Source organism: Bombus vancouverensis, chromosome 18 (assembly GCF_051014615.1).
Source record: "Bombus vancouverensis nearcticus chromosome 18, iyBomVanc1_principal, whole genome shotgun sequence".
In the NCBI taxonomy this organism is placed as follows: domain Eukaryota; kingdom Metazoa; phylum Arthropoda; class Insecta; order Hymenoptera; family Apidae; genus Bombus; species Bombus vancouverensis.
In genome coordinates, this window is record NC_134928.1 from 4177888 (window position 1) to 4205161 (window position 27274).

At 36.1% G+C, this 27274-nt stretch overlaps 1 protein-coding gene across 9 annotated transcripts in view; it reads right to left on the reverse strand.

Annotated features, from left to right (window-relative positions):
• The window catches only part of Btk29A (tyrosine-protein kinase Btk29A), a 341971-nt gene that overhangs the window by 179636 nt on the left and 135061 nt on the right, over positions 1-27274 (reverse strand). The window contains exons 1-2 of one of the 9 annotated variants that reach the window (XM_076626301.1): positions 11741-11875; positions 2258-2765 (exon numbers count right to left, since the gene is read on the reverse strand). The exons of 3 other annotated variants lie outside the window; for them this stretch is intronic. In XM_076626301.1, the coding sequence (XP_076482416.1) occupies positions 2258-2327 (70 nt within the window). In that variant the 5' untranslated portion in view covers positions 2328-2765; positions 11741-11875. Of the gene's footprint in view, positions 1-2257; positions 3815-11677; positions 11876-27274 lie in introns of those variants that run through there. 5 more of the 9 variants (XM_033341001.2, XM_076626303.1, XM_076626304.1 and 2 more) reach the window with 5 other exon arrangements.

The window sequence follows — 27274 nt, forward strand, 5'->3', positions numbered from 1 at the left end:
ATTTACAGTGTCGCCATTGTTTGTGCGCGTGTGTTATAAACGAAAATTTTACAATGAAATTATACGCCAGAAAAGATTCTTTGTTATTTTTGAAAATTATTTCGAGATCGTATAATTTTGCATCTTAATGTCAGCTGCAGCACGCAAGGAAAAGACATCAACGACCTTCGAAGAGACTCAGGAAAATGATATAAGAAAAATATTCTTTGAGAGCTACTCGTCCTTCGATATCACTCAAATTACACACAAAATACTATACTTTCTATAATCAACCGAAGAAGACATATTGGGTTGGTAACTAAGTGGTTGTTGATTTTGACATTAGGTGGCACTGACAAATTCCACAATCACTTAGTTGCCAACCCAATATAACCTATACACAAGAAATAGAAATAATTTGCGCGAAATCGAAGAAAATCGAGATGGAAATCGCCGCAGGATAACTAGCAGCGATGAAGTGCGTCTGAACAGATGACAAGCACGTTCCATCATCAAGAACAATGATGCAACTGAGCCAATTTGCGGTAACGTTGTTGCCCAACTACGATGAAGCAAACGTTCGTACACAATAGTCGCAAGATCAATGAATTCACTTAGCAGCTGATGATTACTGATAGTACGGATAACCTTCAAATCATGACGGGCTGTTACTTCATCGCAGAGCAATCGAAAAACAAGCAACTATAGCACCTACAGATGCTATACGTAAACCTGATGACCGAATGTTATAAAAATCGCAAAAAGTGAGATCCGCAATTCACCACTTCAAATAATTCAGCAAACGGTTATTATTGCGCTTCACGGTTGGATATCTACACCAGCGACAATTTTCGAGTTGCCAACCAAATAGTTTTTGGTTTGTCGTCAAAGGAGCGCAATATCACTTACTCTGGCGATTAATTTTAAACACAACATCCATTCTGAATCTGACACGTATATCAGATTACATCTCAGTTACATCTCAGTTACATCTCAGATTATAGTAATTTCTTCGTTTCAATTTCTACCAAAATCTCCCTAGCCCAGACGAATCGCCATGAGAAGCTAGAAAATTTCTAGGGGAAACTAGGTCAAATCAACAATGGCCTCGTTTCGTTCGTCGATTCCTTCCATATCGATACGAAAACTCCATTCAACGTTTCCTAACACCCAGTGAAGACGTTTCACGGTCGAATTTACAATCAGCAGATTGCTACGTAGAACAGCGCGTGTCCAATTTTGGCGAAATCTTTGCTCGTTGGTAAAAGAAGGTAGCCAGATGACCGGCTATGTAATTTGCTATCTACAAGGATCATGAGCGATTTAAATTTAAAGAGTTCTGACAATGAGAATGTTTCTGTGGAGACTTGAGAATGCGGGTCCCGCAGTGGTTTCGTAATTTTCATCTGATTTCCACTATCTTCTCGCTGTTTCAGCATTAGTCTATGATCAGTCGTCGTGGATTCTGGTTCACGTTCACTGAGATAGAGGTTCCACATTTCTCGATTTAATAAACCTATCGTAGCTACAGCTATAGGTGCACTATTATATTTACTATAACATTTACGTATCTACTAATTAATTAGATGCAAGTGCATTAAATTTCGCATCATCTGACGATACACAATTTGATACTACAAAGGTGAAACGGAGGAAAATGCTTCATTGCGGAATAAAGACAAAGAAGACACAAGTACGAAGGATCAATATTATGCACAATCGAAATACCAGCTATTTTTAAATGAAACAATTCCATCTAAGAGCGGGAATCAACGATAACGTAACGATAACTTCAACACTGAAAGAGCAACACGGAATTTCCCAATCGCTGCGCATCTACGAAACATCATCTGAAACTGAAACCAGGCAAACGATCGACAATTAGCTCCGCGTCATCTCCATCGACTTGGTCTTGTTATTCTACAAAAGCATCCTCCCATTCACCACACACCTCCAAGTATATCTTGTACATCTTACACAGCCATAGCTCCGTTTACCAAGAAACTAGCCATTTCAAAGTTAAATTTAGAAAGTTCTGACAATAAAAATGTTTCTACGGAGACTTGAGAATGCGGGTCCCGCAGTGGTTTCGTAATTCTTATCCGATTTCCCCTGTCTTCTCGTTGTTTCAGCATTAGTCGATGATCAGATGATCAGGGAAGAAAACGCGCGAGGGCAAATAAGAGACAGAGACAGAGTCAGAGAGAGAGAGAGAAAGAGAGACGAATAGTATCTGCTGTGTGACGTTCGTTTGTTCAATAATATCCGGATGACGAACCTGCGAGATTAGTCGCGAAATTCCAAAAGGACCATCGGCAGCCAAAGAGTTTCATCTCGCGCTCCTTCATGCCTGAGGTGTTCTCAAACGAGGATGATGCGAGGATCCGGGGCTGCCTGGCGCTGATTCCCGAAATCAGGCATCGGTTGGACGCTCTTGAGTAATCCAAACGGCATTCACAGAACCACAATTTCCTGTGAAAAGACCAGCCCAACCCCTTTCTTGGTTGCTGCGCGTTCCACCTCCTTCTACGACGTAATCCAAACGGGATTCTGGCCAGATGCGTGAGAAATGTGGTGCAGCACGAAACACCGCGTTTATGTTCACTTGCACAGCCTCGCCATTTCCGTTGCTCACCTCGTGTAAACACTCGGCATCATTCTAAAGCGAGCGGAAACACCGATCGACGTTTTCGAGGTGAATTCATCTGACTAACTGAGATTCGTTTGAGAAAGATTTTCTAACACGTTCACTGCCGCGATGGCTCAGTGACCCACGTTACCAGGACCTTTGACATGATTCAAGCAAGATAAACCTCATGGATTAAATTTTAACAACGTCAGTTGCTCTACATTTCTAGTAGTCAGTACTCCTGTACAGTCTATTGTATTGGCAATTAAGTGATTGCGGATTTTGTCATTAGGTGGTACTGGCAAAATCCGCAGTCACTTAGTTGCCAACCCAATACAACGGACTGCACAGGAGTAGGCAGGCTAAACACAAGCGTAGGGAAGTATTTTAAGAGATAGAAGATCGGAACTGGTGAAGGAATCGTTAAGGAAGATGTGATTAAAAAGATAAAGAAAAGAGAAGATACCAGAGATTAAAAGGTGCAACAAGCAGACAATTAGCGACAGGGTCGTTGGCGGATATAATAGTCTTTGAGTAGCAGCGGCTTGTAACGTAGACAATTAGTGTGCAGTAACCAGATTAAGAGTAGCATAAAGAGTATAGCACGGAAGGATGAGTGATAAGATCGGACCAGGAAGGACGTGATTAGAAAAATTGCAAACCGAGTGGTATTTCTTGGCCGCGAGTGTCTTTAAAACGAGACAAATTGCATGAATTAAATTTTTTACAATATGCGTGAATCAGATAACACTCCCAGAGAAATAGCGCTCAAATATATATATACACAATATTTTGCAAAAATAAAATGTTATTATGTAGTATATTTTAACCCATTACGACAAAATATTGGGTTGGCAATACCACTTATTGACAAAATCCGCAATCACTTAGTTGCCAATACAACAGACTGTACAGGAGTGGGAATTTTATATATATTGGGTTGGCAACTAACTGATTGCGGATTCCGTCAATACCACCTATCGACAAAGTTGCCAACCCAATATATAAAATTCCCGTGAAAGTCAACGCCTTAAATGTGACATGGCTAATTTGAGCGTTGGAAGATACGAGCTTTGAGGCCCTCAGATAAAATGACTGTTTTCAGGGGATAAGAAAGCAGGTGAGACGAGTTACTATGGAACACTGGTGACAGATACTGAAAATTCCTAAATAAATAAACGATCACATGCAAAATATTAACAATTTAATTGACAGTGACAAATTAATTCATACTCTGTAGACACCAATTTTAGAAATCTTCTGTAAACCAATAACCTTGCTATATCTTTTCTGAAAGAGGGGAATCTTTGGAAAATTTCACGTCTCATAGACGAACTTAAATTTAACTCCACTAAGTTCTCCATCGTAGACCAAATGCGCAAACCGAGAAAGATTCTGAGCGAGATAACCAGAGACCGGAAACGTAAAACGTTAAAGATCGCGAGTCGCATTTGAAATAGGCGATTGGCAGATCGTAATAATCACAATCGGCATTAGGATTCGACAAGCTAATGGCTCTAGCGGCGAGATACGAGCTGCAATACAGTTTATTGGCACAAGGGCGAGCGGCACCGTTCATATCGAGTTTCTGCAACACCAGCCACGATATTTGTAGTCAAGTCAGCTGCGCCCCTCGAATAACTTCTGTCTCCATATGTTTCCTCCGTGACCACGAACGCTCATCGTGCACAATGACGAACGTACAATTATTTTAATAGCACCGTGTAGTTAGAGTGGCTAGAAAAATTGTTTCTGAACTTCTGTATTTATTATTGCAATTATATAATTCATTGAATTCGACTATAATAAATTTTTTATCATTTGGTAATACTTTTATACGATTAGAAAAATTTGATATCATTGAAATAAAATTCAGAAGTCGATAAAATGAATATTATTAGTGAAATTAGTTAACAACGATATCAGATAACAAGAAAGTCTGGTTATATTAAAATTGGCCGATTGAAAATTGAAAATTAACTTTTTAGCTTTAGTTTGTTCTAGAAACTTCGCTCTGTTAATAAAAATACATTCAGCTGTATAATAAGGAATGACAATAATAAAAATTGAAGATAAAAGGTTCCCGTTGATTACAGCTATTTTTCATTTAGATATATCGTGTACGTTATTTGAAAAACTTGTCGAGGCAATGATTTTTCGAAGTTTTAAGCCACTATTGATAAGTATTGCATATAAACGACTTAGTATACGTAACTGATGAATGTTATTCTACAACTTATTCCAGGTAATAATTTGTTAGTTTTTTCAACGTTTGATACACGACAAACAAGCATTTTGCTGAGCTTGTAACTCATAGTCATTTTGCAAATTTTTCCAAGTTGTAAGTTTCTGCTTTTTCTCCAATGTTAAGGCAACAGCTGATGAATTTTGTGCATAATACAGACTCCGGTAGAATGTAAATTGTACCTAAACTTGTACTCAAACCTTGTAAATTGTAAATTGATTATAGAAATTTTTTAAACAAAGGTATTTTTTTTTCTATTTTTCCCCCTTATTTTATAGAAAACTTTGGTAGCCACAATTTGACAGACGAAATTCGAGTTTCGTATCGAGACATCTAATTTCAACAAATTTCACGTGATGCTACGCAAATGATGGAAACAGAACGGATTATCAGAATGAAATTAATAATCACGAATCACGAAGACCTTAATAACCATGAAAAAAGGTAATTAATTAAACACATCTCATCAGCACGTTTCTATTATTACTATCAAATTCACATGAGACAGGAAACTGCAAAATTGAAAACGAGCTTCGACTGGAAATATGATCCAACTTTCCAAATCAAATACCAATTCCACTTCAACTTCCACTTCACTGTATAATCAACCACTGCACAATCATTTCCGAATTTCTTTGCTTTTGCTAGCACAATTGGCATTGATCCATAATCAAGTCATGCTACGCAAGGTTAGGAGCAGTCGTGGCAACTTCCTGTCGAATAAACACCGAATCTATCGAGCTTGTCCGCGACTGAAAATCCTTAATGTTGGCCAGCGTGCCGGCTAAGTGAACGGAAACTAACGTCTCCCATTATCAACAGACATATTATTAACCACACTTGTCTGGCTGCAACGTTCCTCCGTACGTTTGCATAATACGAAGACACGAAGAAAACGCGAACGCTGTACTTGGCAACTAAGTGATTGCGGATTTTGTCATTAGATGGTATTGACAAAACCCGCAATCACTTAGTTGCCAATCCAATAGAAAATAGAATTTTGACAGGTTTAGCGGAAAAAACTTGTTTGGAGGTACAAGGCAAGAGTTAAAGATGGCGCTTGATGGCGATTACTAATTTAATTTAGTAACTAATAGTAATATAAGTAAATATAAAAAAAGGCAATAACTAGTAATTACTGTGATGGAATTGGAAAATGGTTGGATTATTTTGGGAAAAATTGGAGAACATGAGTATGTGTGTGAACATTTTGTATGTGTTGGTTTTATCCAATTTATACCGTAACATTACACAATTTGGTTATGGATAGTGAATTGTAGATTTAATAGTAATGAAAAATAGTTGGTTTGTTTTTGGAGAAAATGCGAATTGGTTTAGTAGAATTTTGCATGAGTTATTTGAGTAGAATTAATGTGTGGTGCATGGTGCTCGTTTCAACTATATACTGTGGTATTACATAGTTTGGTTATGAATAATAAATTCTAAATGTGATGGAAAATGAGAAGAAAGAGGATTGTAATACAATTGAAATAATTTATTTTTACGATTAGAATATTTAATTAACGATCCTAGCAATGTTCTTTCTACCACTTTTATGCGATACGTTGACCTATGAGTTCAGATTTTCATCCTCAATTTGAAGGTATATTACTTCTTTCAGCTCTATAATCGTAAAATTTGATTATCCTTGCATGACAATCTACTCTACTGGGCTACTTTGTCGAGTGGAAAATCCTCGTTTCATAGTTTCATTGTATTCACACATCCACCAAGATGGAATAATAAAATCTCTTTATATTGCTCCTGTAAAAAGGATTTTTTTTAAAATACTCTCTAGTCCAAATGCAAAGAAACATTGTAGAAATATTCTAGACTTATGGGGAAAAATATCTGCTCATTTTTCACTGATTTAAATCTTGATCTCAATGATTTACATTCTGAAGAATCATTTCGAAAATATCTTCTTATTTCCCATTGATCCATGTCTCAAAAAATAATATGATAGAAATATTGCCAACCAACGAGGAAAATTCTCGATGATCTACATTTTGGAGAGCCATCTTGGAAATATTTCCATCCCATTTCTCACTGTCCCAAGTCTCGAATAATCGTAGAAATATCCTAAACCACCGAGAGAAATGCTCAATGATTGATATTCCGAAGAATCATTTTGGAAAGATTTTAAACGAACGAGAGTCAACGACGATCTTCCAGACAGAATATTTTAGGAAATATTGCGGACGAAGTAAATAAGAAACTACTCAGGACACGTCAAGTAAGAGCATCCCGGTGGAACGATATAAAATTTCCAGTGCAGCCAGGATTGATGATCCGGCAATATGTTCCGTTTCTCCATGAAACACGAGGCCACTGTGTCCCACGAGCTACGTTTCCGGAGTAAGCGGTCGCCAGGATGAAACCTGGCCAGTAACGGCGGAGGCGTCAGGTGCGACGAACCGTTTTCAATAAGTTGCTCTCGACGTGCACTAGCCATCGATCCTCCGGATCACCGCTTCAGCGAACAGGATTGCTCTGTTTTCGGATTTTTATGACGATCACGGAAGAATTTTAAACGAAATCAAACAGCGATGTTTGATACCAAATCGATTCAAGATTTCTGTCAGATCTTCATTACGAATGCACTAAGGATCCACGAGAAATTTTCGCAAATTTTCCATGCGACACTTCAAGTTTGGATTAAATTTTTCAGTAACCCTCCACGTTGAATTATGATTTTAGATTTATGAGAATTTGCTTAATACTTCAAAAATTGGAATTTGGTGGTCAGATCGACTGGAAATTTCGAGGAATCTTTTCTAATAATTCTAGAAGTTTATAATTTATGATTTATTAGGTTGGCGACAAAGTAATTGCAGATTTCGTCAATACCACAGCTAATGACGAAACCTGCAATCACTTAGTTGCCAACCTAATAGGTTAGGTTTGTTGTCTCCTGTACCAAATCGATAGATTTCTGACAATATTTTAATCGTTTCTAAGGTGTGAATTTATTTTATTTTTACAATTTTTTAAAGTTTGATCTTGAAATTATTTATTGATCCTAATCAATTGATAAACCTGTGGAAATCAAGTGTTATGATAACAAGCGAATACGACGTTCTTCGTTGCTATAATATCAGTGGAATAAATCAAAAGCAGACGCGTAATTGTATTCGCGAATATTTCTCAGCCAATTTCATATTTATTTCTGAAACGATAGATACACTTTTATCGCGATCATCTTATCAAAGCTGTCAAAAATTCATGACTATCCATGTACGATTTATCGTCATAAACAAAGGTCGTAAATATAAAAGGTTCTGCAAGAGAAGCCGATTGTACGTGGAAAGCGATAAACCATATTTCATATCGATAGTCGTTACGATACTTTGTGGATAGCTTTGCTGTAAAATTCGAAGGAAATTTAATACCAATTAAAACAAATGAGGAATTCACGATCGAATAATTTAACGAGTAATGAAATATTTTTTTATCTGCCACTTATCGATCGCTGTTAATACATACCAATATATTGTCGAGCGTAATTTGATACAGAAACATTAATCGAACAATATATCGTAGAATTTCTCCTGTTTCATATACATTCAACTCGTAAGCATCGTAACGAGAAACCTTGACAGGCAAAGTTGTTTTTCAATAAACAATAATATTATTTCATATTGCTCGTAAAATTCAACACGTGACTAAATGTACACACTAACATCGTAACACAAAATACGAGCAGGAATGGACGATAAATAAGTAGACATTGTGACATTCTTTGCAACATTTCATTAACAATGTTCACTAGACTGTCAACTTCCTATTGCTGACCTCGTCATCGTTGTTTAAATTAGAATGTACACATGAATTAAAATGTCCATATATTTATAACGTTTAAATCTTATCGCGTTCACTATTACTGTTATTTTCCTTTATTACTATAGTATGTTGTATTGATAGCAAACAATTTATTAACAATGATTTATTACGTACGATCGTTTTACAAAACAAACTGATCAATTGCGTATTTTGTATACTTTCAGGTTTCATTATCCTGGCACACTATTCATCTTCAATACCGAAAAAAAACAAATGACTCATTGCCACATCACGTAACATCATCATCTTTCTCTACGTTTCAATCTATGTAACTTGTCTACTAGTCATACACCAAATGATATAATACAGTTGGCAACTATGCGATTACGGATTTTGTCAATACCACTTAATGATACCGCAATCACTTAGTTGCCAATATATGCAAGAGTATTAATATTAATATTGCTGGGATAAAAACGTATCGTCGTAACAAATCATAATTATTTTTCTCACAAGCAAACAGTTTACGGAAGATCAAGGATAAAGTGAGATTTCACGATAAGAGATACGTATGAGCGAAGCGAATGCGAAACAATATGTTCCCGTTTCCACGAGAATCTTCCATCGAGTATGAACACAGCCAGCTAAATTTCGCGATGGCTAACTTCAACAAACAGTATCATATATTAGTTTGCGAAACACAAAACAAGATGAAATGCAAGTACGATCCTGAAGCAGGACGCGAGCAGAAACTGCTACACCGCAAACTACAATCTTCCCAAAGACCTATCAACTACAAGCTTAGGTTTACGTTTACTGTCAAGGATGCAGCAGCGACAGTTGGCGAAATCGCAAAGCTTTAGAAGGGCACGCGGGAAACTAGGATTTAAGAAACGAAACACATTAAACATACTGAGTTGGCAACTAGGTGGTTGCGGATGTTGCCATTAGGTGGCATTGACAAAATCCACTTAGTTGCCAACCCAATAAGATTACAATAGCCATCAGCTTTTGCCATCAGCCAAACTATTGCTCAAAAGTTTCGTATCGATACTCGATATTGAAATATTTTAAAGATTCCTTTTCTAAAAGATTGTAACTTAAAAATCGTTCAATTGTTTCTTCATTTTAATTAAATTATCAAATACTTTGATAAATTTGAACACTTTACATTAATATTCGGTTGGCAACTAAGTGATTGCGGATTTTGTCATTAGATGGCATTCACAAAATCTGCAATCACTTAGCTGCCAATACAATAATCCTCGGTACATTTTATGGCTTAAAGTGGTAAAACTTTTCAATGCTACTCGCATGCGTAAGTTTAATTCTGACGATCCTTGATATTTCTCACATTTTTCTCTGTCGTTTTCTTGCTAACGAAAATCCTTTGAAAATAATAGGCAAGCGAAATATTTGAACAACGCTGTATATTCTTGGACTGTTAAAGGTCTGAGCAGATTGGAATGCAGTCGCTGGGTGCACTGTATGTTGTCGGCAGACTGGTTGTAAGGAGAATAGTATTCCGATGTTAGGTAATGTGAAGTGACTGCAAACTGTACAGATCGATTGTTAAATTAAATTAAAATTTGTTGTTTATTTTTTTATTAATGTTAAATTAATTAATTTTGCATTATGATTGTTAGATTAATTAAAAGAGAATATATAAGACATTTGCGTGAATTAAGATACAATTGCTCTGCAATCAATTCCGAAATGTAATATTCTTGTGACCCACAACCGACCACATTTATCAAATTCAAATGCTCATACCGACGATCAAAAACTCGAAAATTTCATCCACATCGAGAACTATTATTGCTAATATCGCTTCCACTATCCAAAGTTGCTGAATGATATATTTACAAACCTAAGTAAAATTGAACTAATTTTGGTCTAGTTATTTTTGGTTGGTAACTAAGTGATTGCGGATTTTGTCAATACCAACTAATAACAAAATGCGCAATCACTTAGTTGCCAATACAATAGATACGTTCAATTCAAGATATTCATATTCGTGAGAAATGTTTACAATTCCAGTTTAAATACAACCAGACGAAAATCCCTAAACAACAAATTTCTAAACTGAATAATTTGCCAGGCATACATTCGCGCTAAGAATAATGTGAAAATACTATCTTGCCGAAGTTCATGTCCCAAACGAAAATCTCTAGACAATAAACTCACGGAAATTCTGAAACAAACCGAAAACTTCCACTCAAGCTTAAAACTTCCACTCTGTACACCAAAATTCAAACTCTCCTTCTTGCGATTAAAATCCTTCGCAATGCTATTCGCACCAAGAGTCACTTTAAAGTATCTTGCTGCATCGGCCACGCGGCGTAGGAAAGTCCCTAAACGAGAAATTCCACGAATCTTTGGAAATAGTAAATGCAACGAACAGAACCACTACACTATCCAAGCTGAGTGTCTCCTTTCGCATTCTTAAAGAAAGTGTCGGTTAGCACTTTTGACCCACGTTTTATTAGAAGTAGAATTCGAATTTAAATTCTTAAGGATGATTAAAGTAAGATCAATGTCATCGACTAAACAATTTCCAATAACACGAATAACCCAGATTATCTGTAAAAAAGTGCGCAAACGCGACATGCATATTCCCCAGAAACGAAACGTTATGATTAGACTAAGGATATTCGTGCAAGTTCATAATTTTTCGAATATGACTAAAAAAAAAAAAAAAGAATGGAATCTAGATAGAGAATTGTTTCACTTATTAATAGATTTTTAGGAAGTTTAAAAGTTGAAAATTACATAGAACGAGGAAGATATGATAAAATATATAGAATGTCGGAAGTATAGAGCTCTTTATAATACTCGACAGATAAAAGAATTTTCTACCGAGATTCTAATTTTTAATTTATCTACTCTGCAAGATATAAATTTACGTAAAATTTGTTAAATGTTACTAATAGCAACTATACTTCCAATGTTTTATATATTTTTCTCTATTATATGCATTTTTCTATCTTCGAATTGTTCTACAAATGCATAAAAATCAACAGTTTGGTTATAAATATTACGGTATATTGTAGGAAAAAGATATATCACATTCGCGTGTCAACGTGTTAATAGGGAAACTGCACCTCGAAAACGCGATTTTGCTTCGATTGTTCACCGTTTTACCGGTCACTGACGAACGCAACACACGGAACACGCGCAACATTCGCGTTCACGCGTCGATGACCAGGTGTGCCGTGGCTCGCGGAGCTTCTCTGACTGAGAAGTCTACGAAGTTCCCTTCCCTGGCCAACGTGAATCGCCTGCTTCTTGGCCCCTTCTTCCATGCCTTTCTACTACGCCTTCTCTCGCTCATTTTCCACCGTGCCTTTTCTTCGCGCTCTCTGACAGCTTGTATTTTAACTGTAGCGGTTCTCAAGGTCCGCACTCTTAGAAATCCGTGAATTGTAACGGGCCGAAGGTCTTGGTCAGCTACTTATTGGTTTCGAAAAGAATCTTACGCAGAGTGTACAGGTTAGATATATTGAATATTTGGTGCTCCTTTGCTCAATGTTCCTTCAATTAGAATTAATATTGTAATAAAAATTCTTACAATTGGCAAATTAATTAAATTACCATTTAACATGACATATTTTGTAAAAATGAAATAAACGAATTATTAGTGTTGCGTGAAAGAATCGTTTATATATTTTTAAATATATAATTAAACACTATAGATTTGGTAGCAAGGGCGAAAGTTGAATTTCACACGGGAAATTCGTTCCTATATATTTAAAAATTAAATTTACAAATAATATAATTATAATATTATCATGTGAAATTTATTTTTTTCATATAATAATAAAAATATGAATTTTAATTTATATTTTAATAACTAAATTTGTAAATAATATAATTGTAATATTATCAGAAGAAATTTATTTTTTTCATATAATAATAAAAATATGAATTTTAATTTATATTTTAATAACTAAATTTGTAAATAATATAATTATAATATTATCATATGAAATTTATTTTTTTCATATAATAATAAAAATATGAATTTTAATTTATATTTTAATAACTAAATTTGTAAATAATATAATTATAATATTATCATATGAAATTTATTTTTTTCATATAATAATAAAAATATGAATTTTAATTTATATTTTAATAACTAAATTTGTAAATAATATAATTGTAATATTATCAGAAGAAATTTATTTTTTTCATATAATAATAAAAATATGAATTTTAATTTATATTTTAATAACTAAATTTATAAATAATATAATTGTAATATTTTCAGAAGAAATTTATTTTTTTCATATAATAATAAAAATATAACTTTTATTTATATTTTAATAACAATCACTTAATTGCCAACCAAAACTTTGAGGATTAAGAATAAAATGGCTACGTATGCTATCTTTTCGCAACTCTAACGTTTCACCTGGAGCAGAGAATTGAAATATACAAAATTACGCTTATTAAACTATTTATAGAATAGAACTATTTGAGTTAGAATTCTAGGTTAGAAATCTCTCTTAGTAAATGTACAATACAAGTAAAGGAAAAGGATACTTCTTTTAATACGAATCGTTGTAAGAATAGTTTCAACAAAAGGTAGAACATTTTGCGAATATTTAAAACGATTAAAACACAAATGTTCTCGATATATGCACGCTTGTTGCAAATTCAATCCGTTTACGTTTTTCGATTCTCGTTTCCTCGTAACCACATCAACGCGTTAAACCGCATTCGCCCGATTACCATACGTACCAAACTTAATTACGGTTAACAATTAATAACTGAAAACGCAAATACATTAATCATCAATAACGCGACTGCATATAATAACGAATGCCAACCGTTGCTGCCATTGTTATTACTTCTGCATTATGGCAATTAACTTGTAAAGCAATTAGGTAATTATTCGTAAATTGCTTTCGTTTTGTCTTTTTCCTCGAAATTTTCCCTCTCGCTCGACCACGATATTTCGCAATAAATGTTACGCATTTCAGAATTTCTAGCCGTGTGTTCGAAACCAGTTAACACGGTTCATTTTGCCTGGTCTTACTGCTAACCTGTTCCATCCGTTTAATATTTTGATTATACAAATAGAAAGAAAATATTGTAAAATATATTTCCGGTGTCTTTTGCACAAAATACTGTCAACTAATAATAACAATGAATTTGTAAATTTTTAGAAACTGAGTATTCTAGAATTCTATTACAGAGATAATTTTTACAAATTCTTTGTGACTGAAAGGTTTCTACTGCTTTGGTCGTATGTCTACTTTTAGCTGCTACCTACGTAAACACGCTTCGAAAACATATAGAATTCTAAATAAGACTTTACAAATTAGTTACTATATACAAAATTATATTATATTATATTATATTGTAGGATCTTTACTACAATTAGTTTATTTACAACAAATGGATTAAACAGATGGTTAAACGGGAAACGATGGTTGTTTAACGTGAACCAATCACAATAACGTATTATAATTAAGACAACTAGATAGTTAATTTACAACTCTCGTCACCACCGATCCAACGCTCTCTCTCACGCGAACCACACTCTCTCGACAACGCTAGCGACACTATCTCCCTGACTTCTCGATTTACACTCTCTGGCTTCTCAACTCACACTGACTGTTAATTCGTCGTTGTCCTTAGCAACCCCTTGTTTTTGTCTCAGCCCCACCACGCTCGCGTTCCGCAACCGCTCGTGGCCAGGGTCACGTAGGCCTTTTCCACGAAACTATTCGATCGAAGGACCGACGATACATTGTTGGGCCAATCGGCACTTCGGCTTTCTCGCGACATTGTTTATAGTTCGGCCGATATCTCTTGGGTCTTTTGTCCACGATACTACGATATTATATTACGTTATACTGTCCGATCAATAGAAATTAATTCCGAATAGCGCAGCTATCATATCCAACTCAATATGACCACAAAGCGTTAATAGAATTAGACAATTTCATAGATTAATTAATTGTATTAAATTAATATTACAAGACATTTTCTACAAATGCCTATAGCAAGATGTTTACCATATAATACAAATTAATTAATCGAATAATATTTCATGAATGTTTATCATCCATCGATACGCAATAATAATATATACTACTTCTTCTTTATGCTAATTCTTGTCATTTTCTAACCATTATCGAGCACAATTGATAACGAATAGAGAACGTGGGTCACTGTAACGACAAATTGTGAGTATGAACGATAAATCACATAATATTGGTACGCTATAGAATGCGTTAACCTGGTTAAAGAAGCGGAGGACGATCGTAAATATGGAACAATATTCGACGTATTTACGTTCATTTGAGAGATAGTTTAGATGCAACGACAACGAACGAGCGATTTCAGCGTGCAGGTTATTCACGCTGGTGTAGCTGCGGCCAGGCTAGCGGTAAGCTAAGAAATAACAGCGGTGGAGTTTACGGCCGATGCCGGATTCGTGGTAAATCTTTGATGACTTTGCGGCAAACGCTGCCACGGCCAACCAATATTCCCGCTTCGTAATTCACGGCAGCGCGTAATATCTTCCATTATCGCGTTAATTAATCAGTCTTCAACGCGATACATAGAGCAGCTAACCATCTTCCGGTAAAAAAGAAATCTTTGTTTTGCAGATATAACGTACAACAAAACATCCTATAACACGGATGGATAAACCTTGCAATATTTAAAAGATTGCAAAGATTGCAACTATGGTAAGTGATTGCGTATTTTAAATAAGAAGGAAAATTCAACATTTTTGCTTAAAAATATAACTTTATTCAATTAGGTATTGTCCGTTTTTGTCGATCACTTTTTGCCATCTTTCAGGCAGTGTCATAATTCCATGTTCATAAAATTTCTGATTTTTGGCAGCAAAAAACTCAATTAAATGTGACTTTACATCATCAGCGTCATTAAAAATTTTACCATTTAAGGAATTCTGCACAGAACGAAATAAATGGTGATCTGAAGGCACAAGGTCAGGGCTATATGGCGGATGTGACAACACATCCTAACCTAGTTCCAATAATTTTTGGCGAGTGAACAAAGATCTGTGGGGCTTTGCATTATCATGCTGGAAAACAACACTCTTACGTTTCACCAATTCTGGTCGCTTTTCTTGAACTGCATCGCTCAGTTTGGCGAGTCGTTGAACGTGCACGTTTGAATTAATCGTTTGGTTTCTTGGTAAAAGTTCAAAGTACAGAATTCCTTTATAATCCCACCAAACTGACAGCATAATCCTTTTTTGGCGAATCTCAGATTTTGGTGTCGTCTGGGCTGGTTCATCTTGCATCACCCATGATCTTTTCCGATTAACGTTGTTATAAACTATCCATTTTTGGTCGCCAGTAATCAGTCGTTTCAGAAATGGATCAATTTCGTTGCGTTTCAGAAGCGAATCGCAGATGCTAATGCGTTACGTCAAATGAATTTCCTTCAGCTGATGAGGGAGCCATAAATCGAGTTTCTTGACAAAGCCAAGCTGTTTTAATTTTTTTTTTATGCATGTACGCGATACATTGAGCTTCTTTGCAATCACACGCGTTGTGCTATGAGGATCTGAATCGATAATGACCTTGATATGGGTCTCGTCAACTTCCATTGGACGGCCAGATCTTCCAGCATTTTTCAGTGAAAGATCAGCAGAACGAAATTTGGCAAACCAATTTTGACACTGCCTTTGTTTCAAGGCTTCATTCCCATATACGGCACATAGCTTGTTGTGTTCTTATCTTTTTGGAAATAATACAATAAAATATGTCTGAAATAGGCGTCTAATTCTCCCATTTTTAAATTGGGATAAAAACGAAACTAAATAAATAATCGATACAATTTTTTTACTAAATTAAAAGTGGAGGTCCAAGCAACAAGAAAAAATATAGGTTAGGTGCTTTGGACATGTTGACAAAACAAAAGAATGTGCTAAGCATAATGAATAGCATATGGACTCAAAAAGCATACTTAAAAAAACAGACAATAGATCTTTTGTCTTTCCCTGACAAGTCTCCTGGCATTAAAACGATTACAAAGCAGGGAATGACTCTAATAAATAAATATAACTGTAGCCTCGCTGATCGCAAACAGTCTCTGCATAGATTTGTAAGAAAAAAATACCCAAGAACTCGTGTTTCATTTTAAGAAACGTTCGAAAATTGTTGAATAACTGGAAAATGGAAACTAGCTCGAAATTTCGAAAAAAGATGAAAAAGTACCAAGTCGTGCCCTTTCATGAAGCTTCCCAACATTCTTACGATCATCTGCCCACTAAATCACGCACGGTATAGGTTGCAATGCAAAATACAAAAGAGCTGGTGTCTCCTACCACGCAGATGTATTCAAATATTCCCAACGAATCTTCCGTGATTTACGTCAGGGTCCATAGATCCGGCAGATAGGTCGTTACGTAGGCAAAACGGCGACAAAAATTATTTTCGAAGCTGTTCCATATACGAGCGAGTCAGTGACTTAGCCTTTTGATACGTCGATCGCGTGACCTTCTTCTCGGTCGGTGTCGGATTCCCCTTAAAAATGGAAGCAACGAAAATGCATTTTCCACAGGGACGGGAGAGCGCGCACGTCTTGTCGAGGATGGCGCATCGGAAACGAAGATACGGTTTCCCTTTATTTCTGCTCCGTAGTCATATGTCACGATAGAAATATCCCTAGTCGAGAAACACGGGCTGAATCTACGCGGCATACGTGCCGAGTATCGAGATCTCTTCCTTTGCTCGGTGACGCGGTCTGCGAGTCTCTCTTTTATTGCGACAGCTTAGGTTTCGTTTAAGAAGAAATATGGGCTGCCGTGAATGGCTGAAACGAAACGATGTTACGCGCACGTCCCTTCGGTAAATCGTACGTTTGTATCCGATGGAGTGTTGCACAGTCACTGCTAAACATTTTAAATCCACGGTTAATTACATTAACGCATTGCGTACGGCGCTCTGCTCTCCAGAAGCATCTTGTTGGTAAACAATAGGATGCATATATGGTGTTAAGAAATGTTAGGTTGGCATGATCGCTAGTTACTGCAAGCTAAGTTGGTACGACTTCTAACGACGCTCTTTTGTCTTAGAAGTCGACCATGTGTTAATTGACCGAGTGTATTCTGTGTGTTAAGACGTGTTGTACGAGGCGGAAAAATATATTGGAGAAAATCGAATCTGCGTGGATCGATTAATTAATAACTTCAAACCCATATCAACTAACATATGCACATTTTTAATTTGCATTTGGTATTATATTTTTTACTCAGTCTTCTTCTATGTCTAATCGCATCGCTTAATTCAAGAATGTTGCTGCTATCACTGAATTCATTTTCGTAGTAAGTGAAGTATCCTGTATCAGATAAATCATCAAATAAGAATTCACTTTGACTTTCATTTTCTTTACATCTATGTGTCATTTTGCTACTTTTATAGAATTAGGGCCTGTTTCATAAAATAATTTTTGTTATAAATTGTCAATAACAGAGTGAAAATGTAAATGATTTTTAAAAAGCTGTTTCCTTACAAATTAAAATACAAACTTTGAAATAATGAAATGTACAACAATAAAATACATTATAAGGTACGATAGACGATCGACACAGATCTTCCGATGTACTGGCTATAAAAGACTCATTGTTTTTATATGCTGGAAATGTCAACATTCATTTGTTTTCTTAATTATTAGTCGGAAAAATGCGCAAGGCTTCATTAGCCTGTTAACGTAACAAAAACATTTGTCTCTGATTACTTAAGTCATCGATTCAGTCGAAAAAACATGAAAACGAGATATCTCGTGACCCGTACGCAATGTGTTAATATGTATTGAGATATGTGTAATTTTAATGGTGACACACATATATAAGTATGAGTGTGTGGCAGTATGTGCGTGCGCAGCGTCTCGTAAAACAGATGAATGCAACTGTTCCGTTGGTAGTGTGGTAAAGAAGATGGCGAGACAAAGAGAATGCTGAGAAGCGTGCAAATGTGTATCCACGAATATCTTGTAAATCACATATTAAATAAATTTGAAACTATTTTGACATCAATTCTAAGTATATTATAAATGTTGCTATATATTTATTTCGGTGATCAATACCCACAATTCTCAACAATATGTAATATATGTGTCCAAATATGCTGTATGCAGAGTATTTGCCTAACTCTTTGAGCGCTATGGACGAGTATATGCGTTCTCATATAACCACTCAATTTAGACTAAAAATGGCGTTAAAGTGGCGTGATAAAAAAGACGTATGGGTATTATCCATCTGACACTCTGCTGATTTCGTTGAAACAGAAAAAAGTTAATTATCAAATTGACAAAGCAAAGCGAAAACCAAAGTGTGTAGCAAACTACAATGCCTTGATGGGCGCAGTTGGTAAAATCGATATGATTTTGAGTTCACTTCGCTGCGTACGAAAAAACACAAAATGGTATAAAAAATATTTTTTCCACCTCTTAGACCTCGCAATATATAATACATATATTCTTGACAAAAGTGCTAATAATAAAACTGGAACATTTAAAAATTTTCATCTGCTTCTCATAAAAGATATTTTGCAAAAATACCCACCATGCTAAGGGAGGAAGAGTTCGTTCGGACGATTTCCCATTTCGGTTAACGGAGAGACATTTCCCTACATCTTGCGTAACTAAAGAAAATAATAAACATTCTTCACGACGAAGATGCGCCGTTTGCACTAAACATAATCGCAGGACTGACTCGCGTTACGAATGCAAAGAATGTAACATTGACTTATACAGAGTGGTTGGTAACTGGTGGTACAAGTGGAAAGGGGTGATTCTTCGCGAAAAAAGAAGTCGAAAATGTAGAATAAAAAAATTTTTTTTTTTTAATTTTTCCATCGAGACAACGATCTACAGTAAGGTACGTTATAACGTACCGCACGCGTACCGAGCGAAAATTCAAAGTCGATTTTCTCGAAACCAAAGCCTCAAACGAAAAATTTTTATTCTATATTTTCGACTTCTTTTTTCGCGTAGAATCACCCCCTTACCGCTTGTACCACTAGTTACCAACCACCCTGCTTTCAGATTTACAATACAATACAAAATTATTAAATTTCATTATTATCATTATTATCATATTAAAAGATATAATTTCAAACTTTGATATTGTTCACGTTATTATTGTTTAATGAAATAAATGGTTATTAAGGCTTTTCAGGTCACTACATAATTTATTTTAGCTACAATCAATATATTTTGCAATGAAAATTCAATCTGCTCAACTTGCGCTCTTTCGTAAAAAATACGCAGCCCACGGTGTGCTTTTCTGTAAAGAGTGGGCCGTCCATGGCCCACGCTTAACGTCGGACAACGCAGCGCTCAAAAGGCTACAAATTTGGGTTAGTACGTGGCTCTGTTTCACTTTCAATTATGTTATTAATGGAATTTACTTTCTGTAAAATCTTTTAGAATGTCATATTTAATCGGATGAAGTGAATATTGTATTTTTTCTTTCTTTCGTTCAAGCAGTTTCAATATCTCCGTGAAGGTTATTTTGCGTTACATTGCACAATGTATCAGAGAATAGATTACAAATCGCAAATACGTTCTATTGGTATTTTATATATCAATGATCTTTTGTACGCTAAAGCTATCCGAGCAAATGAATAAACAACAAAATTTCATCGATTCTTTCACCCCTTTCGCCATTTATTATTTCCACGTGAAACTAGTCGAAAGATTTATACAACCCGACGATACATTCGTCCCATTCTGACATTTACTGATATTTCATGTGCTAATAATGTGTTGTACGCCAAAGGCAGACGAACAAATGAATAAAAAAGAAAAATCAATCAGTCGTCGGCCTTTCATCCCTCTGGTCGTTTATTCAAAAATGAAACTCGATGAAAAATTCAAACTATCCATCGATACTCATACATTCGCTACTCTGAGAACATACACTGTGCTTCTCTAATAAATCATCTGCATTTTCAAAACTACCTCGTCAAACACGCATCTCCACCTATCGGCCGAAATTTCCATATATATACTCGTCGATCCATAATTCGCCAGACTATTCCATATTCGTCGCTTCGAGGCGTAGAAATAGAACGAGCCACGGAACAAGCAGAAACGCTTCATCGAGGGGATTGAATTTTTATGTCGCTTCGCGAATATCTGTCACCGCGTTTCTCCGCTAAAACTGCACCATTTTTTCCTCGTTGGCCGGCGATGTTCGTCGATTATCTGCTAATGCACTCTACGATAGACTGAACGACCAGAAACTGGCATTCGTATCATCCGCGTTTCATCCAAGTTTTCGACTAAACGCGTATCTTCTATGAAATCGTCCGACTGATTTTTTATTCACCAGCTTCGTCGTCCAAGTACTTTAGATGCGGCTGGCGGACCGTTGAGGAAAAATAGCGGAAACTTTTCCATTTTAGATGGGCCGCCGATAAAGGAAAGAGAGCTACGTTTGTATAATGGGACGTGTCTAGCCAACGATGGCTCGGGGAAGAGACGCGTCTTCCTTCTCTGGATACCATCTTTGTCGTTCAAAATTATTCCATTATCTCTTCCATTCTGGTCTTTTTTTTTCTTTCCTCGGGTTTTTAAATTTACATATATACATATTGGAGACATATTTTTGATTGACACAGTCCATCGAAGCAGGATACGAATTTTGTGAAATTACACGGAATTTTCAGAAGTGAAACGTTCATATCGAAATTCTAAGTAACACGTTCTTTCGTATATGTCGGTCCCACAGCGTCATTTTACCTAAATTCAACTTTCTAATCGTACACTAGATACTTAGACGATTATACACAAATATTACCAACTTTAGAAGACAAAAAGAACTGCGATGAAGAAACGGATGATGGAAAAATGTTGGGTTGGCAACTAAGTGATTGCGGACTTCGTCACTAGGTGGTATTGACAAAAGTCGCAATCACTTAGTTGCCAACCCAATATATATGCAGATGCGAACGTTGATACATTTTCAAAAAGGTTTTGTTTATTTGTTCGAAGCACAGAGGTGACTGTCTTCGTATATACAATTTACAGACTGAGAAATAACGTTTTAAGAAACTACTGAAAACAATCTACGAGAGACAACAAGAGAAATGGGCTTTCAAACGAAGCTAACCTATTCTACCATTCATTTCCTTCAAATTGCAAACGTAAAGGAAATGGTTAAATGGATTTCCTCCGAGTTACCGATGCTACGAAGGCTTGAGCGAATGAAGACAGCTACCTTTGTGTTTTCAAAGAAATAAGCAAAACCCCTTTTGAAAACATACCAGGGTTGTTCGAGTCGACGAGCAGTGGATCTCGTCAGAAGAAGCTGTGACCGTGGTGATACTTGTTCGTCGTTCGACAACTACCTGAAATTTCAACTCTAAAATACTCAACAGCAATTATTATTTAGAAAAGTTGATCTAAAAATCGTCAAAAATTTCCACGATTCCCGTGGAAAATCTCAGGAAACGTTCCGCTCGAGCGATCGGTTACAACGACACCCTCTTTCCGCTAATCTCACGATGGACAGCCTTCCGCGAAACAGTGCTATTGTTTCGACCAGGAAACGTCATCTATCGGCACGCCTTCGACTTCTGTTTCGTATCGCGTCCGATGTTTATTGTCCGCTCGAACGATCAGCGCGCTCTCCGGTCGCACCCTCGTAAACAATTGCTCGGGCAGTCCCAGTCGTTTAAACATGGCCGCTAGCTGAACTTGGGACGTTTTACGCGAAAACACATCTACAGCCAGAGAGAATATAACTGGTCGCGACAGAGAAATCGGTACGGATATTCAGCTGAGAGCTTGTAAATATACCAAGTGGCTGACGAAAGTATTCGCTTACATATGCAAACTCGAATGGGCGAAATAATGTACATTGAATAATTTGCTTAGACAAGCAGATGTCAATAGGAAGATGGAAGTTTTGAGGTTACGTCAGTAAAATTTGAAAAGGATTCAACAACGTAGGTAGGAGTTATGATACATTTATTAGAAACACGCATTGTAAGTGACTGACAAAAGTATTTGAACGCTACATATATTATTAAATTATTTAATATTAATATTTTGTTGCACCACCTTTAGCAGCGATAGTGTGTCTCAATCGACGTTCCATACTGTAAACCAATGATTTTGTAAAACTACACTCAACGGAGTTCCATATTTCTATATTTTATCTTTCAACACTTGCTTCGAGATTATCTGAAATTTATTTCATCTTTTCCCGATTTCAGCCCATAAATTTTCAATCGGATTTATGTTTGGACTTTGCGGTGGAGTAATTAGCATGCGTGGTGTGTTATATACGATTCATTCTTTCGCAATTCTAGCAGTATGCTTAGGATCATTATCTTGTTGGAAGTGGAAATCTTCCAATAATCCTAATCTACGGGCACTTTCTTTAAGGTTATTTTTTAAAATATTTAAAAATATTTAAAAGTCAATCTTTTTTTATGATTTACCGCATTAATGTATGGCTTGTTTCGCAGTACTCTGCCTTGGAAATCATTGTTTCGTCAGATTCGTCGACATAATTCCGGGTGAACTTCTTCATGAAACATATCAGCTACCATACTTGCGAGTCGCGGAGCGGATGCAGTAGGATTTTTTTTTAATTCGCGAACGATAACTTTCTCCTCTCTTCCAGTCAATTTCTTTGGTCGACCTGATCGAGCTTTGTTTGCAAGTGTTTCCTCACTCTCTCACTTGTTTATGATATAATATATCGTGAACTTCTGTTCACAATTCCGACAATCTCGTTATATGATATGCCGTCCTCGTGTAATCGGATATTATTTCTCTTTCACACTTTTTTGTTTCACACTTTTTGGTATTCATTTTAAATACTGTTATGCACACTTTTACGTTACTGTTACCGAAGCGATATCCTAACATCAAGTGAACGTACCAATATTTTCATCTAGCAATGATGTTTGCATTCGCTGCAAAGGAAAATAGAAAATTATAAACAGTGTTACAGCGTTCGAATACTTTTGTGAGACACTTATCATGAATGTTTCTAACAAATGTATCGTAACTCCTGTCTATATTATTGAATCATTTTCAAATTTTACTGATGTAATCTTGACACTTTCCTGTCACTATGAATACCAAATTGTTTTAACAAATTAGTTTAGTACACCTCATTCTATTAATTGAAATTTGTAAGCGTCTTTAATTCTCTTCGTGTGATATTTTCAGGTTTAATCTCTTAGAGGCGTCGATTTAGATTTATATTTTTGTGATACTTTTAAAATTACAATAAAAAAATGTCTATTGATTTAATTGTTTACTTGTTGCCACGACTGAGATTAAATATTCTACTAGATTCAAATTAAAAGAAAGAATATGTGGCAGCATCGTAAACTTTATTTATAAATGTTATTGTTCATTTATCTGCAGTCATTAATATCGACTATTTATTTTCTGAATCTTCATTGATTGTATGTGGTTGTTTCACGTACAATGACATTAAATTAAAGACTTTCATTTATGCAAGGCTAGTGTGTAAAACTACGTACACTTTGTATAATTACTTAAATAAGTTAAATAAGTTACTTAAATAATCGACCAGAAAACACCCCACTGAAGAAATAAAATAGACAAACTGGAAGATGGTATCCCGCTGGGGGTAGCCATCCACCTTTTATTATTTAGCAATAAACGTCTTCTATAAATCAACAATTTAAAAGGCCTGCTTAGAATTGCGCGAAAAAATGAGAAAATTCTTTAATCAAAAATCAATCCAATTATTAAATTTTGCATGAACAAGAAGATTGCCAAACTATTTCAAATCTTCTCATCACCACATTGAAGCATGATGATAATGAAACGCGTTAAAGCAATAAACGGCCTCTTAAAACGTCTGCAAGGTAGCTCGATTTATCGCTTGTTTGTGCGCGAATATTTAAAGAGCTGAGTTTTAATTACCTTGCACGAAAGTGGTCGGAAACATTTTCTCTTGCAGGAATTTTTCGCCTATGACAAATGCACCCATTTGTCTACCGAAATACCATATTACACTTAAAATCCCGTTTTCACGGTGTTTAACTTCAGAAACCTTATTATTGGACGTGTTAAAACGTAACACGTTCACAGGAAAAACTGGTGTGTGCCGTTGAAGTTTTGAATATCAGCTGCTCATTTTCAAGCAGAAGTTTCACGCGATCGTGAAACGAAAGTAAATATCGTGCCGAACGTACGAGAGTTAGATACGCCGAATAGATTGCTATATTGATATTCCGGTACAGTAATCAAGTGAACGAGACGACAGCTGATTGCTGATTCCTTCCCGCGCTTTTTTTCTAAGCTGTTCACCTTGTGAAAATAGAATTGAATGTATTCGCGCTAGTATATTGATTTGAAGTAGTATGTTGATATAAAACAATTTGAGGTTGGATAGGTCCTGATAGTGTGCTGCTACTGTATAAGAAGGATCTTTTTGTCTTTCATCCGAGTTGCCTTTTTCTCGTTTAGAAATCGTGGAGAAAAAACCGAATTACGAGTGTCGGGATTCGAACCTGGTCTGATAGGTTCGCAACCAAAGACGCTAACCACACCTCTACCGTCGTCCGGTCGAGTATAAAGTCTTTGTGTACAAGACACGGTACAGAAATCGTCGGAAAGTTTTGCTGTCGAGTGCCGCTACAAATTCATTATTAAATAAATAAAATTATAATTATCCGCTTGAGTCGTTGGAATGTTTGAAAAAGCAAGATCGGAAAATGCCAAATCATATTTGTTATTTGTATGAAATACGTTTATATTATTATATATGCGTACCATTAGTTTATAAATATTTCAAGTTTTCTTCAATAAAAATTATTGACAAGGTAACAATGAAATAGAAAATACAGTCGTTCGTATCGTTCAAATGTACTGGCACTTCTCCACAGAAAATGTAAACAGCGCCATCGCGCTGCTTGCGACTCAAACGGTTATACAATTCGATCAGAATCCCTCGATCAGTGTCCCTTTGACGCGATCTCGTAGCCACGGAAACGGCTCCCAAAGAAAATGCAAACACAATACGTAATATTGTGTTGGCAACTAAGTGATTGCGGACTTTGTCATTAGGTGATAATGACAAAACCCGCAATCACTTAGTTGCTAACCTATAATACATAATATTAGGTTGTCCGAAAAGTTTTTTTCGTTTTATGAGGAAATAATAGAAGCACAACGTTCTTTGTTTTATATTCATTTGTCAAATTACGTACGATCGATTTTGTTTTGTTGAGATAAACATCGTAACATTTCACAAACATGGTTTCTCGTGTGTATGAAGGTGCACTGTCGTGAAAAACACGTTTGCGAAAGAAAGACACTTTCCGGACAACCTAATAATAAATTATTACAATGAAGAAGGCATATACGTATTTCTGTGTCAGTAAAAATGAGCGTTAATTTTGAGAAAAACTGCTGCGCATATCCGACAATTTTCAAGAGCAAAAGAAAATCCGGAACCTATCACTCTGACAGCTGAAAATTAATGCAATTCGATCAAGCAGTTTCACCGAAAAAACATCTTCAATCCTGACTTTTTCAAACGCCTATAAATCTTCCAAAGCAGCTCGTTAAATGTTGGAAAAAATCGGTAATTAAAAACAGGTTGGAGGAAACGCTTGAAAACGAGGAAATTTGCGAAAGAAGTTGATTGTGAGGCTGAGGAATCGATGGGGTGACGGGACTTGGACTAATTCACGGGGCAGCGTTTTTGATTTCAGTCGGTGAGAAGCCGACACGAGGAATAAATTACGCCGCGTTTCCAACCATATCTTTCCTCGTCAAATTGCCACGATCATTTCGGATTACGGCGATTAATCGGCGTTCGCGGGCTTGCGGCTTGATGCACCAGTCGCAGACCGAGCGAGTCGTCGCTGCTTGAAAACGCCACCTAACGCCCACAATTAATCACAACTAGTCTAGCGAACCAACTAATTGCTCGCTGTTCTATCTCTCTTTTTTTCTTTGTTTCTGTCGTTCTCTCGTCTCTTTTTGTTCCTTTGCGTTCGATCGTTAGGTACACAGAGAGAAAGAGGGTGAAAAAAATTAGTCGAATTCGCTGGACGTGACTGCACCACGTCGATAAGTCTGCTATTGAAACCGTGTTCATTACTTTTCCTGATAACTCGATCGTCTACCGGTACTCGTTTCTCCATTCTTGTTTCTCGCTACGAACATATTGCATCATGAACAGAGCGTTTCATCATCGGATAAGGATTTTCTCGTCGATGATATACAAGCTACGTTTAGCTATAGACATCGCTTGATTGGTCGAAGAATCGAACTGTCGAATGTCGATACCGAATTTTTCTCAGGCAAGCTTGGATGAAAGTTAAGATCAGTATTATTGATAAGGAAGTACGTTTTTTAATTATATAGAATTATAAAACAATTAAATCGATGATTGATAGCGGTGACATGCGTTCAACTTTACATTTACATCGTGTCGGGGTTATTTTGTATGGAACGAAACTCCATGTACCATGTACCATATATCATGTACAATATACCGTGTACCATGTATCGTGTACCATGTACTGTGTACCATGTATTGTGTACCATGTACTGTGTACCATGTACCGTGTACAGTGTACCGTGTACAGTGTACCGTGTACCATGCACCGTGTAGAGTGTACCGTGTACCATGT